Source organism: Phacochoerus africanus, chromosome 7 (assembly GCF_016906955.1).
Source record: "Phacochoerus africanus isolate WHEZ1 chromosome 7, ROS_Pafr_v1, whole genome shotgun sequence".
NCBI classification, from domain to species: Eukaryota; Metazoa; Chordata; class Mammalia; order Artiodactyla; family Suidae; genus Phacochoerus; species Phacochoerus africanus.
In genome coordinates, this window is record NC_062550.1 from 39,509,603 (window position 1) to 39,530,237 (window position 20,635).

Below are 20,635 nucleotides of genomic sequence, written 5' to 3' on the forward strand. Positions count from 1 at the left end.
ATGGTATTATCGCAGTTCCTATCAAAATACCTTGCCCATGGTCGTGCGTGAGTGGCAGTTACCAGACTCAACTTCAGAAACTTCACACAGAGGCGAAAAATTCCTGCGTGTGTGCCTTGGCGACCGGGCTGGGGTCCCTTTAATCTTCACCACAGCCCTATCTCAGGTTTACAGATGAGCTGCCAGAGACTGAAGGCAGAAGTGAACAGCCAGGAGTTCCCGTCGTGGCTCAGTGGTTAATGAATCTGACTAGGAACCATGAGGTTGCAGGTTCAATCCCTGGCCTTGCTCAGTGGGTTAAGGATCCTGCACTGCTGTGAGCTGTGGTGTAGGTTGCAGACGCGGCTCGGATCCCGCATTGCTGTGGTTCTGGCGTAGGCCGGTCCAATTCGACCCCTAGCCTGGGAACCTCCATATGCCACGGGAGCAGCCCTAGAAAAGGCAACAACAACAAAAAAAGACAGAAGTGAAAAGTGTCCACAAAGACCAAATTTCCTGAATCCGAATAGGATGTACTTTCTTCATACCAACGGCTTAGAGCCTTGCCCCCAAGCAAACCCCAATGCAAAAATACTTCAACTTACGTTCCCCGCTCGGAAAATAAATTGGCACATGCGCAGTATACACCAGAGACTCCACCCGAGGCCGCCGAGCCGTACTCAGTACGCTCGCCTCGGGTCTCTCCTCCCACCCCGCCCCTTCACTCCCCGCAGTTCCCGCCACTCCCCGCCCCTTTCCCGCCCGGATATCAGCTTAGTTTTGCCGGATGTTGTTGTGAGTCTGAGAGACACGTGAGGCGCTGCTACGTCATCACAGACACGCGCAGGAAACATGGCGGCGGCGGGTGTTGTGAGCGGGAAGGTAAGTAACGGCCCCGGGGAACAGTCGTGTTTTTCTCCCGGATGGGGCCGTATTGCTGCTTGGAGGCTGGCGGGGAGGGTCGCGAGGGCTTCTCTGTATCAGATCAGACTGTGGAGGATGTAGAAGAGGGCTAGGTGGTGTCAGATGTTTTCTCGAGAATACTCGGTCAGCCCGGGAATTAGAGATCCAGCTCCTGCTCCAAGGCCAGCTAGGCCTTGGCGCTGTTCATGTCTGTTCTGCCCAAGGATGAGGGGCTTTTATTTGTAGTACTTTTCCTAAGGAACGGGTGGTTGTCCTCTTACTCTTTCGTTTTTTTCGACTGGCTCGGTTCTTTCCTGATTGGTTCCTTATGTGTCTACTCCAGCGTTTTTTCTCTCTTCCTTTGAGGCTTTACTCAGACTTGCCTCTGTCTTCCTCTGCCTTACTCTGGTGAAGGCATCTTTGTCCCCTTCAGGAAGAGCTGAAAATAGGTGCTTTGCAGCTGTGCACTTAGGAGACTGTATTGGATCCATTTTACCGGATTGCGGAGTTGGTTGGTCGTTGTGAGCAGCAGCACACATTTCCACGTTCAGGGAGCTGTAGATTTACACCATCCCACGCTTGTCTTTGGAAGGCGTTAGTTAAGATATTTCTTTCCTAGATATCTCTGTGATGCTTCCGTGGGAGGATTTGTGGTGCGGTTTTATGGAGGTGGTCTTTGACCTCCAGGTAGTTTGTTAGGAATTAGGATTAGGTGCGGAGGATATTTTATCGCACAGTGCCTGTCATGTTCCGAGGGCACATCTTAATTCCTGCTAGTTAGCACTATCAGGGCATGCCACTGACAGCATTTCCCATTGCGGGAGTATTTTGTAAACAGTTGAATCGGGTAAGGACTCATCTAACACTAATAGCTTCCTCTGTTCCTTGAGTTGCACTCATTTTCTTTATTTTGCCCTCTCCTCATCCCATTTTGAATTATTTGACAACGTGTGTAGTTTAGTGTCTGGACTGCTAGACTAGGCGGCAGAATAACACATCACAGTTACTCTTAAGTGTGACCTTGGGAAATTGAGCAAGCATGACTTCTCTGTCCTTCATATTCTTTGTCTCCAGAATGGATGTCATGCCAGTCATTATTTCTTGTATTGGAGTTGTTAGGATTACATGAAATAATAAGAGCATTAAAATGAAGATTACATATTTCTACATACTGAGTGTTTTAAATGATGGGCTGGTCATCGTTTTCAGATCTTTGGTTGTCTTGTCAGTTTTACTCTTCAGGATGGATGCTGATCTTCTTGGCTCACTGCATATTTCGAGGTTATACTGTTTGATTTTCTGTCTGGACTGATCCAATCTAGGACTTTCCAAGGAGGGATCCTTTCTGTTTGAACTACACTTCTCTTTTTCAGGTGTGGATTGATTTTTTTTTTTTTTTGGTCCCACCCACAGCATGTGGAAGTTCCTGGGCCAGGGATCATACCCGAGTTGCTGCTTCAGTGACAGTGCAGGATCCTTAACCTGCTGCATGGTGTGAATTGATTTTTTTTTTTTTTTTGTTGTTGTTGTTGTTGTTGTTGTTGCTATTTCTTGGGCCGCTCCCGCAGCATATGGAGGTCCCCAGGCTAGGGGTTGAATCGGAGCTGTAGCTGCCGGCCTACGCCAGAGCCACAGCCTGCAACCTACACCACAGCTCACGGCAACGCCGGATCGTTAACCCACTGAGCAAGGGCAGGGACCGAACCCGCAACCTCATGGTTCCTAGTCGGATTCGTTAACCACTGCGCCAGAACCGGAACTCTTGAATTGATTTTGATAGGTCTCTTGAGATGATGAAGTAGAATTGTGAAATATAAGTTTTTTCACCCTTTGCTTCCATCCACTGCCTTTCATGATCTGACTTCTTAGTCTTTTATTTCTTAACTCTACTTCATCACCTCATCTATTCTCATTGCAAATTTACACCCATTCCCATCACTCCACCTAAACTATTTTTCTATTACCCAAAGCTGCTCCTCTTCCAAGTAGTTCTATGATAACCAGCGAAACCAACTTATTCTTCCCTCAGCAAGTTCAGATCTAGTTTAATGGCATCATCATTCACCTGGTTTCATGTAAGACAAACTTGAAGATGTACATTTCTATAACAATATCTAATCAATAACCAAGTCCTGCCCGTTTTCCCTTAAAGAGGTTTCTTAAATTTGCTGCATCCTCTTCATTCTCAGTGCTTAGATCATGCAGGCAGACATTTAGTCTTGAGTCCTTGGCTGATTTTTCTCCTTGTCTACAGTCTCTTTGTCCACAGTCCCCTCTCTACACAACCACTGGAGTTATTTTCTATTCACAAGTCTGATTGTCTCTTGCTTAAAAAAACAAACAAAAAGCTTGGTTTTGCTCTGTCACCATTAAAATAATACTTAAGGCAATAGTTAACACGTCATGAAAAGCCATGTTGCCTTTCTGGCTTTATCTTATGCTTCCCTATTTCCCAGTCTGGTTTTTTTTGGGAAAAGGGAATAGCAAAGAACACACACATATTTATGAGAGGGAATGTGTGTGTGTTTCTTTGTATTTATTTATCTCCCCTATTCCATTCCAAAGGTTCAGCTAAGACCTAGTGTAACTTAGCAACCTAGGGCGGTGAACGTTCACCAAGGCTCCCAAGAATCATAAGTGGTACTTTAAAAAAATATATAGCCATATACAACTCTGCTCTGTTGAATTAGAACCTCTTGCTGTTGAGATCTAAGATGTACAGTAACTCTTCTACTAAGTCTACTTTGCTTGCTTCGAACTTTTAGTGTAGGAAGTGATTCAGGGAGGAAATTAATCTCTGTGCAGTGCAGAAGCAGTGCCAATGCCAGATCCTTAACCCACAGGAGAACTTCCTAGAACCATATGTTTTAATAGTCAACCAAATGAGGGGAATGAGTGACATTCTTAGGTGATTTTTTTTTTTCTTGGCTGTAATCTTTTTTCCTCCAGTTTTATTGAGAAATGATTGACATACATCACTGTATAAGTTTAAGGTGTACAGTGTGATGGTTTGATTTATATATATTGTGAAATGATTACCACAATAGATTCAGTTAACATCAGTCTTCTTGTCATAGATCCTCTTGTGAATATTGAGGTGAGATATAGGGACACTGCCTGTAAAGGCTATCCTGCTTTAGGATAATTAATGGAATGATTAATCACAGAGACGGCAGAAGAAAAGGGATAGTCTGAAATAGGTTTCACCCTTACACCCAGTATCTCTGATGGTTGCAGCGTACTTTTATTCATTTATTCAACAAATATTTATTAAGCACCTGCTTTCTTCCAGGTACTGTTTTAGGCATTGGGGATGCATCATATAGCCCCTTACCTTGGAAATTACAGACTTTAGTTCTTCAGAAGGAACGCACTCACTAAAACCTACTCCTTTATCTTGTTGAAATAAGAAAGTTTCAAGTCCTTGCAGTGGTGCGATTTTTATTTACTTATTTTTTTTACTTTACTTATTTTTAATTTTTACTTTCTGGTGCTATTTTTATTTATTTCTTTTTCTGGAATTTAAGTATTTTATTGTACTTGGCATTTCTACACATAATGATGTGGATTCAGAGACTGAAAGCATTAAGGGTATGTAATTAAAATTCATGGGCTTAGACATTAGACATAAAATTCATGGGCTTAGACATAAACATAATTTTTAATATTTAGACTTGTCTAACAGATATTCCAGAAAAATAAATTGGAATATAAATACAATGTAAAATCTCCTTTGGATTTCTCCTCTGCCTAAGCGGCATTATATAACATAGACAGTTAATTCCAAAACACTTGTATGTACTTGATAGCCTCAGGAAGATATAATGAAAAAAATCTGAATAAGTGAGGCTAAGAGAACTATGGTACTATGCATAAGGAACAAAAACTTATGAATTTCTCTATTCCTAAGGATTTCTAAAACCTACCTTCCCAATTTCAAGGGCAAATTTACTCAAGAGAAAAATAAACAGGTCAGCTACACAACATTCATAGCTTTATTGATAGGGTATAGCCATTATGCCAGAATCCAGCCATCGATATATGTCATTTCCCATCTAAAATTATATTTATTTATTTATTTTTTTTGTCTTTTTGCCATGTCTTGGGCTGCTCCCCGGGCATATGGAGATTCCCAGGCTAGGGGTCGAATCGGAGCTGTAGCCGCTGGCCTACGCCACAGCCACAGCAATGAGGGATGCGAGCCGTGTCTGCAACCTACACCATAGGTCACGGCAACACTGGGGATCCTTAACCTGTTGAGCAAGGCCAGGGATCAAACAGGCAACCTCATGGTTCCTAGTCAGATTCATTAACCACTGAGCCACGATGGGAACTCCTAAAATTATATTTAACTTTAAATGGAACGTAGTGGCAAAGTGCCAAGAATTCAAGAATAACCTTAAAGTCTTAATTTTATATTTCAAATATATTAATTTTATACTTTAAATATATAAAAAAATAATTCCCTAAATAAAAGCATAACAAAATAACTACACAGAAAAATGAACATTAAAGTCGCCTCACTCTTTATTATGTAGTGAAAAACAAATGTATTTATAACTTAAGCATAGTTCATAAAATCATTATTCATCAAAAATAGAAAGATATTTACAAAGAACATTTAACTTAGATGTTGTAGTTTCTCATAAAATGGCACTTGAAAGATTGACCTATATAAGGAAATAAGAGTCTTGTCAAGAGAGATGGTAAACTGTACATATAAAATATACCACTATGTTGGGAGTTCCAGTCATGGCTCATTGGAAAAGAATCAGACTAGGAACCATGAGGTTGCAAGTTCAATCCCTGCCCTTGCTCCAGTGGGCTAAGGGTCTGGCATTGCTGTGAGCTATGGTGTAGGTCGCAGATGTAGCTCGGATCTGGCATTGCAGTGGCTGTGGTGTAGGCTGGCAGCTGTAGCTCGGATTAGAACCTCTATATGATGTGGGTATGGCCCTAAAAAGCAAAAAAAAAAAAAAAAATATATATATATATATATATATATGTATGTATGTATATATGTATGTGTATACCACTATATTAAAAACTTCATATTGTTCTTTAGGGTAGTCGATAATGATAATCTTTTTTGGGGAAAGGTATTTAGTGTATTCATTCATTCATTCATTCATGCCACCCTGCAGTCTATGAAGTTCCCTGGCCAGGGATCAGATCTGAGCTGAAGTTGGGACGCACGCTGCAGCCATGGCAACACCTGGACCCTTAACCCACTGTGCTGGGCCAGGGATCTAACCTGTGTCCTGGCACTGCAGAGTTGCTGCAGATCCTGTTGAGCCACAGGATTACAAATTTAAAATGCAAATTTTGTATATGAATTCAGTATCTTTAAACCTTACATTGCCACGTAATCATCATCTGTTTTGTGGAAAACAATGAAAATGATGTATTTTTTGAATGTGTACATCAAAACCAAGAGGTTAATTTTTACTTTATCCTGTGTTGGCAACTTTGTATGCATTTTTAGGTTTTGGCTCCCAGAGGGCATTTTTACAAATCTTGAAGCCACACTTCTGTGCAGTTTGCCAGCCTTTTTCTTTTCTGTTATTTTCTCGACTCTGTTCATGTATACTCTCATCCTTCCAATTCCTGTTTACTGGATGTTCCTTATGATTAACTCCCTGAATTGCCACATAAACCCAAAACATTGAATTTAATAATGTATAAGCAGAAACTAATTCCACTTTCCCTTATTCAAGAGGGCCCCACTTCTTCAACAACTCATTTCTAGAAACAGACATTATGGTCTTCAGCATCTTATCCACAGCACCAGTGGAATTCTCAGATGTTGATAAGTACTTGATAGTCTTCATTGATTTCTTCACCTGCCATTATGACCAACTCCCAGGCCTTCCACTCCTGCCTCCAGGAAAATGGTGCTGTTAGTGAATATAGACTTGTAGATGGGCTAATCCTCATGAGAACAGGGCCTGAAATGTTTCTTCTGCATCTGGCATAGAGTCTGGCACATAGTAGGTCTTCAACGAAGAGGAAAGAGCAAGAAAGTAGAAAAGGAGTTCCTGTAATGGCTCATCAGGTTAAGAACCTGATTAGTGTCCGTGAGAATAGAGTTTGATCTCTGGCCTCACTCAGTGAGTCAACGATCCGGCATTGCCACAAGGTGTGGCATAGGTCGAGGATGTGGCTTGGATCTGGTGTTGCTGTGGCTGTATTGTAGGCAGGTACCTGCAGCCCAGATTCAATCCCTAGCCTTGAAACCTCCATATGCTGTGGCTACAGCCCTAAAAAGACAGGGAAAAAAAAAAGAAAGAAAGAAAAAAAATGGGGGGAGGTCTAGAGTGAGAAAGATGAGTTCTCTAATTGTGATGTTTTGGAGTTAAAAAGTCCTATTTTAGTATACTTGTATTTTATTGTAGTTATGTGTTTTTATTGTGGTTGTGTTAGAATTTGGTTCTATTGAAAATAACTTGAAATAACTGGGGAATTCCTTGTTATTTTTTCTTTGAGGTTTTGTTTTGTTTTTTTTTTTTTGGATGGCCATGCCCATGGCATGTGAAAGATCCTGGGCCAGGGCTTGAATCTGTGTCACAGCAGTGACTTGAGCTGCTACAGTGATAACGTTGGATCCTTTACTCACTGAGCTGTAAGGGAACTCCTTTGAGTTTTTTCGAAGGCATTCTTAGTATAATTTATTTTGTAGCTTGAATTTGGCCCTTTCCAATTTCCTTTAGATATGCTTATGGTTTCATGAAACCCTGTGCTTGAGGAAGATTAATATTCTTAATGTGTAATAGTTTCTCCTGGAGAGTTTTCTCCCTCTGTCTCTCTGCCATGCCCATGGCTGTGGAAGTTCCTAGGTCAGGGATCAGTCTCCAGCTACAGGAATAACAAGGATGGGTTCTTAACCTGCTGAGCCACCTGGAAACTCCTGGAGAGTTTACTTAAACTAGATCTTATAACATGGTAGTGATCTTCCCCATGCCTCCCCCCGTGTAAGATACAGTGTATTGTCTTCTGTGTTTTTCTGGCACTCTAACAAACATTTGAGTACTTGCTTTGTACTGAGTTCTTCTGAGTTCGTTCGTTCGTTCTTTCTTTCTTTCCTTCCTTCCTTCCTTCCTTCCTTCCTTCTCTCTCTTTCTCTCTTTTCTCTTTCTTTCTCTCTTTCTTTTCTTTCTTTCTTTCAACAGCCGCATCTGTGACATATGGAGATTTCCAGGCTAGGGGTTGGGGTTGAATGTGGCAACGCTGGATCCTTTAACTTACTTGAGTGAGGCCAGGGATTGAACTAGAATCCTCATGGATACTAGTTGGGTTCTTAACCCCCTGAGCTGCAATGGGAACTGTGAGTTCTTTACTCCTTTTAGGGCTGCATCCGTGGCATATGGAAGTTTCCAGGCTAGGGGTCTAATCAGAGCTGCAGCTGCCAGCCTACACCACAGCAATAGCAATGTGGGATCCGAGCCGCGTCTGCAACCTCCACTGCAGCTCACGGCAATGCTGGATCCCTGGCCCACTGAGGGAGGCCAGGGATCGAACCCGCATTCTCATGGATCCTACTTGGGTTCATTAAATGCTGAGCTACAGTGGGAACTCCTGAGTTCTTTTATTCTTGACCTAGCACAGTAGTTTGCAATTTTAACCAGTCATTTCAATTTGTGATTTAATAAAAACATGACTTTTGGGGGGAGATTTCAAATATTAAGTGTTTGCTTTGATGGGAAATAGCTTCTGAGACTAAATGAAAAATTGTAACCCAGCCTTTTAATTTTCACTTCTTGGTGGAGGGAAATCTGTATAAAATCTATTTACTGTTTCTTGTGTAATCTACAGTGTGTCTGTAGTTGATGTAAAAGAAGTCATTCATTTAATCCTTGTTGTACTTCCCCATACTGCCCTCTTGCCCGACATTGTTTTATATATGAATGCCTTTAAGAAGAAATAATAGTTCTGCTGCCTGACCTTTATTGAGAATTGTACCATTCTCAGTATCTCAGAATTTCTGTGGTTTATTACCCTTAAAACCACCTATGTTCTGCATTTCTTTGAGTTCCTTAGTCTTTACTAATTAACTTGTCCCAAATAAAACTTATTGTTTACTCTCTTCCTTCTGTATTCTCTCTCTTAGTAAAATAACCTCATACACTCAGTTTTGTCCTTGATTCTACTCTCTGCACCTCCCATGCACATCCAATTAGTCACAGAGTCATATCATTTTGACCTTTTAAATATCTTTCTAAGCCATCTGCCTTTCTTCATCTCACTGCCACTGCCTTGGTTCAAGCCACCATGAATCTTTTCTTCCCTGGATTATTGCTGCTCTTCATTCTTGGCTCTGCAGCCAGGGTGTTGGGTTAGAATAGGCAAGACTGACATGGCATTCCCTTGCAAGAAATTTCTAATGGCTTTCCAGTGGCAAAGAATTGTCTTCAGGGTAAATTCCAAATTCCCAAATTCCTGAGCATGGCTTAAAAACCCTTTATGGGAGTTCCTTTCATGGCTCAGTGGTTAACGAACCTGACTAGGAAGCATGAGGATGTGGGTTTGATTCCTGGCCTTGCTCAGTGGGTTAAGGACCCGGAGTTGCCATGAGCTGTGGTGTAGGTTGCAGACGTGGCTCTGATCCTGAGTTGCTGTGGCTGTTGTGTAGGCTGGCGGCTACAGCTCCAATTCGACCTCTAACCTGGGAACTTCCATATGCTGATAATACTTATAGACCTATTGAACCTGCATCCTCATGGATACTAGTTGGGTTTGTAACCTGCTGAGCCACAGTGGGAGCTCTGATAGACGTTTGGGTTTTTTCCACCATTCGCTTTTACAAATATAGATGCTCTGAACATTGATGAACAATTTTTTGTATGAATATATGTTTTCTTTTTTCTTGTGCAAATACCTAGGAGTATAATGGTATTTACCTGGATCATAATGTTAGGCACATGGTTTTTTAGCATTTTTAAGAAACTGCCAGGAGTTCCCATCGTGGCTCAGCGGTTAATGAATCTGACTAGGAACCGTGAGGTTGCAGGTTCGATCCCTGGCATTGCTTAGTGGGTTAAGGGCTCAGCGGGTTAAGGATCCGGCATTGCCATAAGCTATGGTGTAGGTCTTAGACGTGGCTCAGATCTGGCACTGCTGTGGCTCTGGCCTAGGCCTGTGGCTACAGCTCTGATTAGACCCCTAGCCTGGGAGCCTCCATGTGCCGCAGGTGCGGCCATAGAAAAGCCAAAAAAAAAAAAAAAGAAAAAGAAAAAAACTGCCAAACTATTTTCCAAAGTAGGCATACTATTTTACATTCCCATTGGTGGTATATTAAAGTTCCAGTTGCTCCACATCTTTATCAGCATTTGGCGTGTTAGTCATTTTAATTATAGCCATTTTAATAGATGTGTAGTATTTCGTTAAGGTTTCAGTTTGCAGTTCCCTAGTGACTTTTAATGTTGAGCATCTTTTTATGTAATTTTATGTCATCCTTATACTTTTTTCCCCCTTTATATGGCTACACCTGTGGCATATGGAAGTTACCAGGCTAGGGGAGAATTGGAGCTGCATCTGAAGGCCCACACCATAGCAACTCCAGGTCCGAGCCACATCTGTGAACTACACCCCACTTCTGCATTCTCTGTTCTGTTCCATTGGTCTTTGTGTCTGTTTTTGTACCAGTACCACACTGTCTTGATTACTCTAGCTTTGTAATATTGCCTGAAGTCTGAGAGAATTATGTGTCCTACTTAGTTTTTGTTCCTCAGGATTGCTTTGGCAATTCTGGGTCTTTTATGTTTACATGTAAATTTATGGGTTGTTTGTACCATGAAAAATGTCGTGGTAATTTGATAGGGATTGCATTGAATCTGTAGATTGCTTTGGGTAGTATGGCCATTTTAATAGTATTAATTCTTCTAATCCAGGAGCATGGAATATCTTTCCATTTCTTTGAACCCTCTTTAATTTCCTTGATTAATGTTTATGGTTCTCAGCATATAAGTCTTTCACCTGCTTGGTCAGGTTTATTACTAGGTATTTAATTTTTTGGGGGGAGATTTTAAAAGGTATTGTATTTTTATATCCCTTTCCTAATATTTCATTGTTAGTATACAGAAATGCAACCAATTAGTGAATGTTAAACTTGTATCCTGCTACTGTACTGGATTCATTGATGAGTTAGTGTAGCTTTTGTGTGGCATCCTTAGGGTTTTCTATATATAGTATCATGTCTGCATAGACTGACAGTTTCACTTCTTCTCTTTCAATTTGGACACCCTTTATTTTGGTTGTCTGATTGCTATGTTTGTCCAGTCTACCCCTCTACCTCTTGCCTTCCCCAACAATGGCGCCTTGCTTCTCTTGCGGACCCAGACCTCCTCCTAAGTTCCCTTGCCTGTGGTGCTCTGCTCCCTTGATCCCTCAGGCTGTCTCCACACCACCAACCCTAGTCCTCTCCCTGGAATTGACCTCTGGAGCCTGAGTCTCAGCACCCAGCCCCCTTCCGAGTGTCCCAGACTGTGGTGTGCTGGTAGGTGGTACCATTGGTCTGTGAGGCTCTCTCTGCTTTGCCCTCCTTAGTCCAGCTGCTGCACTTTTCTCTGAGGTTTTGAGGTCCCTCCGTTTCTGCTGATTGCCTTGTCAGTTAGGTGGCTTCCTTTCTTCTTTCACAGCTCCCTCTCAGGAGTGCTAGTCCTATCCTGATTCCTTTCTCTTGCTCTCTTTTTCCTTTTGTTCTATCCAGTTATGTGGAGGGTTTCTTGCTCTTTTTAGAGATTTAAGGTCTTTTGCCAGCATTCATTAGATAATTCTGTGTGAATCATTATACTTGTAGGTTTTTGTTTTGTTTTGTTTTGTTTTTTTGGTCTTTTTAGGGCTGTACCCACAGTATATGGAGGTTCCCAGGCTAGAGGTCCAATCATAGCTGTAGCCTCCAGCCTACACCACAGCTACAGCAATGTGGGATCCAAGCCCTGTCTGTGACCTACACTGCAGCTCACGGTAATGCTGGATCCTTAACACACTAAGCAGGGCCAGGGATCAAACCTATGTCCTCATGAATACTAGTTAGATTTGTTTTCACGGAGCCATGACAGGAACTCTTAGATGGTTTTTTTTGATGTATTTGTGGGAGAAGGTGAGCACCACATCTTACTCCTCTGCCAGCTGGCTCCTGCCCAACCATGTATTTCTATATTTGTTTCTAAACCCTTTATTCTGGGCTGTCAATCTATTTGTTTTTCTTTACATCAGTATCATATTTTCTTTTTCTTTTTTCTTTTTTGTCTTTTTAGGGCTGCACCCATGGCATATGGAAGTTCCCAGGCTAGGGGTCCAGATCAAAGTTGTAGCTTCTCGCCTATACCACAGCAAGACCAGATCGCAGGCTAGGGGTCCAGATCAAAGCTGTAGCTGCTCGCCTATACCACAGTAAGACCAGATCGGAGCTGCTTCTGAGACCTAAACCATAGCTCATGGCAGTGCCGGATCTTTGACCCACTGAGTGAAGCCAGGGATTGAACTTGCATTGTCATGGTCATCGATACTAGTCGGGTTTGTTACCGCTCAGCCATGATGGGAACGCCCACATTTTCTTGATTAATGTGGATTTATACTCAATTTTATAGTCAGATATGTTAGTGCTCTATTGTTACTCTTTTAAAGGATGATTTGGAGGTCATTTGAATTTCCAAACACATTTTGGAATCAGCTTGTTAATATCTCCAAAAGAGGCTGCTGGGATTTTGATGGGATTGCAGTTAGTCTAGAGATCATTTTTGGGGAAAGTGGACATCCCAACAGTATTGATTTTTTTGGATCCATCAGTGTGGTGTATATCTAATTTAGGTCTTCTTTCATCTCTCTCAGAAATGTTTTATAATTTTCAATTTAGAAGCCTACTTTATTTTCTGCCAGATTTATACCTGAGTATTTGATAGTTGTTTCTTGTAAATGTTATATTTTTATTTCCTTTAGATTAAAAGGAAATTAATGTTTATTGACATGTGGAGAAGTATAGTTGATTTTTGTATATCAAATCTTGAGTCCTGATCCTCGCTAGATAAATTCACTTAATTTTAGTAGATTTTATGTGGATTCCATTGGATTTTCTACATAGATGCTTATGTTATCTGCAAAAAAAGCTTTACTTCTTTTTTAATCTAGGTGCCATTTATTTTTTCTTTATTGTAGTGTCTAAAACCTCAAGTACAGGGTTGAATAGAAGTGGTAAGAGGAACATCCTTAGCATATTCCTGATCTTAGGAGAAATCATTCAGGCTTTTAAGTATATGATGTCAGCTGTACTATTTCACAGTTAGCCTTTATCAGACTGAGGAAGTTTCCCTTCTATTCCTGATTTGCTGAGTGTGTCAGAAATTGATGTTGGATTTTGTTGAATGCTTTTTCTGCATCCTCTGAGATGATTATATGGTTTTTCTTTTTAAAGATGATGAAATGGTTTTTCTCTTTTAAGTTTCTCACTGTGGTAAATTACAGTGATTGATTTTAAAATATTAAATCAACCCCCACTTGATCATGAAGTATTTTCCTTTTTCCATATTGTTGGGTTCAATTTTTGTTTAAAAATTTTGTACCTAAGTTCATGAGAGATATTGGTCTATAGTTTTATTTTCTTGTTTTTGTCTGATTTTTAGTGTCATGGTAATTCTGGCTTCATAGAATCAATTGGGGATTATTCCTTCAGTTTTCTGAAAGAGTTTAATATTTGGCAAAACTCACTAGTAAAATCATGTGGGTCTGAAATTTTCTTTGTGGGAAGGTAAACTGCAAATTCACTTTCCTTAATTTATATTGGGCTATCAGGTTAACTTTTTCATCTTGCGAATTTTGGTAGCTGTGTCTCTTGAGGAATTTATTTGTTTTGTCTAAGTTGTCAAATTTATTAGTCTAAATTTGTTCATATATCCTTAGTATCTTATTTATTTGTGAAGAGCTGTAGTGATGTTAAAGTTCTAATTCCTAATATTGATAATATTGATAATGTGTATCTCTTGTTTTTTCCTCAACTGTCTGGTTTAGAGTTTTACCAGTTTTATTCTTCTCAAAGAACTAGCTTTTAGTTTCATTGATCTCCTCCACCCCACCCATTTTCACCCTATTTTTATTGATTTTTGACTTTGATTTTTATTTCTTTTTTGCTCACTTTGGGTATAATTTGCATTTCCTTTTTCTAGTTTCTTAAGGTAGAGGGCCTTATTTGAGGTCCTTTTTCTTTTCTAGTAAAGATGTGTAATGCTGTATGTTTCTGACTAGGCACTATTTTAGTGGCGCTGCACAGATTTTTTTAATATGATGTGTTTGCATTTTCATTCAGTTTAAATACTTGCTCTAATTTCCCTTTGATTTTTTTCTTGATCCTTGGGTTATTTAAAAGTATGTTATTGGAGTTCCCTGGTGGCCTAGCAGGTTAAGGATCTGGCATTGTCACTGCTGTGGCTCAGGTCACTGTTGTGGTTCAGGTTCAATCCCTGGCCCGGGAATTTGGTGCAGCCAAAAAAAAAAAAAGAAAAAGTATGTTATTAATTTCCAGGTATATGGGAGTGTTCTGAAGGTATTTCTATTACTGATTTATAATTTAATTCCATTGTGGTCACAGAACTTAGTTCAGTTCTTTTAAGTTTACTCAGATTTGTTTTATGGCCCAGATTTTGATTTGTCTTGGTAAATGGTACATTTGGAAGAATGTCTATTCTGCTCTTGTTGAGTGGGGTACTTTATAAGTGTAAATTGGATGAAGTTGGTAGCGTTATGAAGTCTTTTATATTACGGATTTTCTGTTACTGTTTAATCGGTTATTAAGAGAGGGGTTTGCAGTCTCTGATTCTAATTGTGGATTTGCCTATTCTTGCGGTTCTGTCACTTTATGTTTCTTTTTTTTAGGTCTTTTAGGGCCGCACTTGCAGCATATGGAGGTTCCCAGGCTAGGGACCTACTCAGAGCCATAGCCAGACCCACAGCAACACCAGATCCAAGCCACGTCTGCCACCTACACCACAGCTCACTGCAATGCCAGAACCTTAACCCACTGAATGAGGCCAGGGATCGAACTGGCAGCCTCATGGTTCCTAGAAGGATTCGTTTCTGCTGCAGCACGACGGGAACTCCTTTTTTGGGGTGGGGAGCTGTACCTGTGGCATACAGAAATTCCTGGGCTAGGGGTCGAATCAGAGCTGCAGCTGCCAGCCTGTACTACAGCCACAGCAATACCGGCCGGATCCAAGTCGCATCTGTGACCTGTGCTTCAGCTTGAGGCAACACTGGATCCTTAAAACTCTGAGCCAGGCTGGGGACTGAACCCTTATCCTCCCAGACACTGTGTTGGATTCTTAACCCGCTGAACCACAAAACTCCCTGCATCATATTTTTTTGAAGGTCTGTTTTTAGGTGCATTTTTAGGTCATCTGGGAGCACTAACCATTTTATCATTATGAAATTATTTTTCTACCTGGAATTCTTTTCTGGAATTTACCTTTGCTGATATTAATATAGCCATTCTGGCTTCCTTCTGATTAGTGTTAGCATATGTTTTCATGTTTTTATTTTTGACCTGTTGGTATCCTTACATTTAAAATGCTTTTTTGGGAGTTTCCATCATGGCTCAGAGGTTAATGAACCCAGGTAGTATCCATGAGCATGCAGGTTCGATCCCTGGCCTCACTCAGTGGATTAGGGATCTGGTGTTGCCTCGAGCTGTGGTATAGGTCCCAGAGGCAGCTTGGATCCCACGTTGCTGTGGCTGTGATATAGGCTGGCAGCTGTAGCTCTCATTCGACCCCTAGCTTGGGAACCTCCATTTGCCGTGGGTGTGGCCCTAAAAAGACAAGGAAAAAAAAAGAGCTTTTCTATAGGTAGCATAGAGTTTGGACTTAATTTTCTATTTGCTTTTTTTTTTTTTTTTTTACCTTTTTAGGGCTGTTCCCACAGCATATGGAGGTTCCCAGGCTAGGAGTCTAATTGGAGCTGTAGCCACTGGTCTACACCAGAGCCACAACAAGGGATCCGAGCTGCGTCTGCAGCCTACACCACAGCTCACGGCAACGTTGGATCCTTAACCCGCTGAGCAAGGTCAGGGATTGAACACTCAACCTCATGGTTCCTAGTCAGATTCGTTAACCACTGAGCCACGACAGGAACTCCTGCTTTTTTTCTTTTTTTTAAATTGTCTTTTTGACTTTATTGTTTACTTTATTTAAAAAAATTATTGTAGTTGATTTATGATGTTGGGTTTACTATTCTATTCAATCTGATAATCTCTTTTTAGTTGGAGTCCTTAGATGACCTACATTTAATATGATTATTGATGTGGTTAAGTCACCTTGCTGTTTTATTTGTCCCATTTCTGTTCTGTTTTCTTTTTTTGTGTGTGTGTGTGAACAATTTTTTTTATATTGCTAAATTAGTTTATTACATTTATAGTTGTACAGTGATCATCACAACCCAATTTTATAGCATTTCCATCCAAAACCCCCAGCGCATCCCCCTACCCCCTAACCTGTCTCCTTCGGAAACCATAAGTTTTTCAAAGTCTGCGAGTCAGTGTCTGTTCTGCAAAGAAGTTCATTGTGTCCTTTTCAGATTCCACATGTAAGTGATAGCATTTGCTGTTGGTTTCTCCTTGTCTGACTGACTTCACTTAGCATGATAATTTCTAGGTCCATCCATGTAGCTGAAAATGTTGGTATTTCATTCCTTTTAATGGCTGAGTAATATTCCGTTGTGTATATGTACCACATCTTCTTGATCCACTCCTCTGAGGATGGACATTTAGGTTGTTTCCATGTCTTGGCTATTGAAAATAGTGCTGCAGTGAACATTGGAGAACAAATGTCTTTTTGAGTCCTGCTTTTCACTGGAGAGATGCCCAGGAGTGGGATTGCTGGATCAAATGGTAGTTCTATTTTTAGTTTTCTGAGGCATCTCCATACTGTTTTCCACAGTGGTTGCACCAATTTACAATCCCAACAACAGTGTACTAGGGTTTCTTTTTCTCCACACCCTCTCCAGCACTTATTGTTTGTAGACTTTTTGATGATGGCCATTCTGGCTGGTGTAAGGTGGTACCTTATAGTGGTTTGGATTTGCATTTCTCTAACGATGAGTAATGTTGAACATCTTTTCAAGTGTTTTTTGGCCATCCGTATGTCTTCTTTGGAGAATCGTCTGTTTGGATCTTCTGTCCATTTTTGGATGGGGTTGTTTGTTTTTTGGTATTGAGCTGTAGAAGGTGTTTATAAATTTTGGAGATTAATCCCTCGTCAGTCGATTCATTTGTAAAGATTTTCTCTCATTCTGTGGGTTGTCTTTTCATTTTGTTTAGGGTTTCCTTTGCTGTGCAGAAACTTTTAAGTTTAATTAAGCCCCTTTTGTTTATTTTTACTGTCATTACTCTAAGAGGTGGATCTGAGAAGATGTTGCTGTTGTTTATGTTGGAGAGTGTTTGGCCTGTGTTTTCCTCTGAGAGTTTTATAGTGTCTGGTCTTATATCTAGGTCTTTAATCCATTTTGAGGTTATTTTTGTGTATGGTGTTAGGGAGTGTTCTAATTTCATTCTTTTTCATGTGGCTGTCCAGTTTTCCCAGCACCACTTACTGAAGGGGCTGTCTTTTCTCCATTGTATATTCTTGCCTCTTTTGTCATAGATTAGTTGACTGTTCGTTTTCTTTTTCTGCCTTTTTTATGATTTATCAAGTAGTTTCATCATTCCATGTTTAGTCCTTTGATAACTAATTAACTATAACTGTTATTTTAGTAATTGCTTTAGGGCTGATAGTATACATCTTTAACTTACAGAATTTACCTTCAAGAGTTATTGTACTACTTCAAACAAGGCATAAGAACCTGGAACAGTATACTTTCATTTCTCTTTACCTGCTATTGTGCTATTTTTGTCATTTCACTTTTGCATATGTTACAAATTGCACAAACATATTTACATTTATTTGTCTATTTTTTATGCTTTAAACAGAGGGATTTGGTTAATAAGAAAAAAGTATATTTATTCATGTAGTTACCATTTTGGGTGACTTTGATTTCTCTGTGTATCCATATTTCATCATAGTGTAACTTATTCTGCCTGAAAGACTTATTTTAACATTTTTTGTAGTGTCAATTTGATGGTGATGAATTTTTTTAGCTTTTATATGTCTGAAAAAGTATTTCACCTTCTTTTTTGAATGATATTTTCTCTGGCTATAGAATTGTAGTTTAACAGAATTTTTTTTTTTTTCCAAAACTTTAAAGATGTTGCTCCAGAGAAGGGAGGAAACTTTGGGAGGTTATGGATATATTTGTGGCTCAATAGTGTATACTTATCCTAGACTTTTTAACAAGTTGTATATATTAAATATATATATCTTCTTATATGTTAATAATCTTAACTGAAGTGATTTTTTAAAAAAAATATTGCTCCATTATTTTCTAGTCTCCAATGTTTCTAAAAAGAACTCTGCTATAATTAGTATACTTAATGTTTTGTCCTGACTTATTTTAAAATTTTCTGTGTATTACTGATTTTGTATAATTTGATTACAATGTGCTTTTATATAGTTTTCTTTGTGATTCTTGCTTTCCTTTTTTCAAGTTTATTGGTATTTTTATCAGTGGGTTAATGCCTGATTTCATCAAATTTGGAAAAAACTTCTGCAGTTATTTTTTCAAAAAAAAATTTTTTTTCTGTTTCTCCCCTCCATCAATTCTTTCAGATACTTCAGTTATACATATACTAGACCGCTTAAATTTTCCCTGCAGCTCATTGATAGCTCCGTTAACTTTTTTCTCAGTCTCCCTTCACCCCCCCGCCTTGTGTTTTGTTTTATATAGTTTTTGTTGCTGTTCATTATTTTTCTGCAATATCTAATCTGCCATTATCTAATTCAGTTTGTTTTTCATCTCAGACATTGTAGTTTTCATCTCTAGAAATTCAGTTTGATCTTTATAATATTTTTGATGTCTTCTCTTTGCAAGTTCTAATGTTTCTGTAGTGTCCTGAACATATGGAATTCAGTTATAATAATGTGTTAATATCTTTCTCTACTTCTTTTATTATTTTTGTCATCTTGGGTCATAAATATATAACAGCATGTGAATGTTCCTGGGCCAGGGATCAAACCCAAGCCACAGCAGTGACAACACCAGATCTATGACCCATAACCCACTGAGCCATCAGGGAACTCCTTGGATCATATTTAAATGGTTGATTCTTCCTCCTCATTATCAGTCATATTTTTCTTTTCTTTTCTTTTCTTTTTTTTTTGTCTTTTTGCCATTTCTTGGGCGGCTCCCTCGGCATATGGAGGTTCCCAGGCTAGGGATCGAATCAGAGCCATGGCTGCTGGCCTGTGCCAGAGCCACAGCAGTGCGGGTTCTGAGCCACGTCTGCAACCTACACCGCAGCTCACAGCAACGCTGGATCCTTGCCCAATGAGCAAGGCCAGGGAACAAACCCGCAACCTCATGGTTCCCAGGTTGGACTCGTTAACCACTGAGCCACGATGGGAACTCTCAGGCATATTTTTCTGATTGTTGGCACGTCTGGTAGTTTTTTTTTTTTTAACCAGATGTCACATACTATGAATTTTATCTTTTTGGGTGCTAGATATTTTTGTATTTCTATAAAGTGTTCTCGAGCTTTGTCTTAGCAGGCACTTTGGTGGATACAACTTGATAGATTTGGGTCTGGCTTTTAAACTTTGTTAGATGCGTTTAGCACAGCATTTATTTACTTATTTAGGGTTTTATTTTTATTTATATTGAAGTACAGTTGATATACAATGTTGTATTAGTTTTCAGTGTACAGCAAAGTGATTCAGTTATAAACATATGTACTCTTTTTCATATTATTTTCCATTATGGTTTATTACAAGATATTGTTATAGTTTGCTGTGCTGTAGAGTAAGACCTTGTAGGTATTAGCACAGCATTTAATGTGAGACAGATTTTTGCCCCACTACTGAGGCAAGACTATTTTGAGTATTCTGCTCAGTGCCTTGTGAATTATAGTGTTTTCCCCTGCACTGATGAGAATATCTCTGTGTGAGCTGCAGATGATTTCTTCTAGTAATTTGATGTGGCTTTTCCCCCTCATCCAGCTGATATGCCTGCATTCAGCAGTACTCTGCTGAATACTCGGTGACCTCTGCAGATCTCTTGATTTCTCCCTGTGCACTTCTTTCTTCTATGGTTATCTGTTTTGGCTTTGCCCAGTTTCCGGCTCTCTGCCCTGTTAGGGAGACCGCTGCACACCTTCTGTGCTTTCTGTCCCTTTGCCACAGCTGGGAACTTTCTGGAGATGGTAATCTAGGGGAGTTGTTTGACTCACCTCATTTTCTCCTTATTCTGTAGTCACTGTCCTTTAGTACCTTTTTAATACCATTGTTTCATAGATTTGACCTACCCCCCCAACATGGGAGGGTAAATCCAGTCTCTTGTTACTCCATTTGGGTTGGAAGTGTAAGCTGTTAGGATTTTTTTTTTTCTTCCTGTTTGTGGTAGGATTAATACCTATCTCTTTATACATTTTTTTTCCTCCTCAAGCTCATACTGTTTTACTTTGTTCTGAATTTGTTTATTATAAACTTTTGAGATGGTCTTTTTTTCTTACATAGTTTTTGTAAATAACCGTTTCTTTCTTGCTGGTCTGTGTCCTCTTCTGTCTTGTACTTGCCAAGTATTTAGAGAATGCCAGTAGATATTTGGGTTACTGAGGGTAATCCACACATCCGTGGAGCAGCTTTATACCAGTTTGTAATTTATATTAAGGTATCTTTTTCCT

The 20,635-nt window shown here is 39.8% G+C and overlaps 1 protein-coding gene and 1 pseudogene across 2 annotated transcripts in view; one reads left to right on the forward strand and one right to left on the reverse strand.

The window, feature by feature from the left end:
* Window positions 1–754: 754 nt before the first annotated feature.
* Window positions 755–20,635, forward strand: part of TBC1D15 (TBC1 domain family member 15) — a 78,850-nt gene continuing 58,969 nt past the window's right edge. For both annotated transcript variants that reach the window (XM_047787206.1, XM_047787207.1), the window contains exon 1: window positions 755–861. In XM_047787206.1, coding sequence (XP_047643162.1) covers window positions 832–861 — 30 coding nt within the window. In that variant the 5' untranslated portion in view covers window positions 755–831. The remainder of the gene's footprint in view (window positions 862–20,635) is intronic.
* Window positions 6,321–6,732, reverse strand: LOC125131092 (nuclear nucleic acid-binding protein C1D-like; annotated as a pseudogene).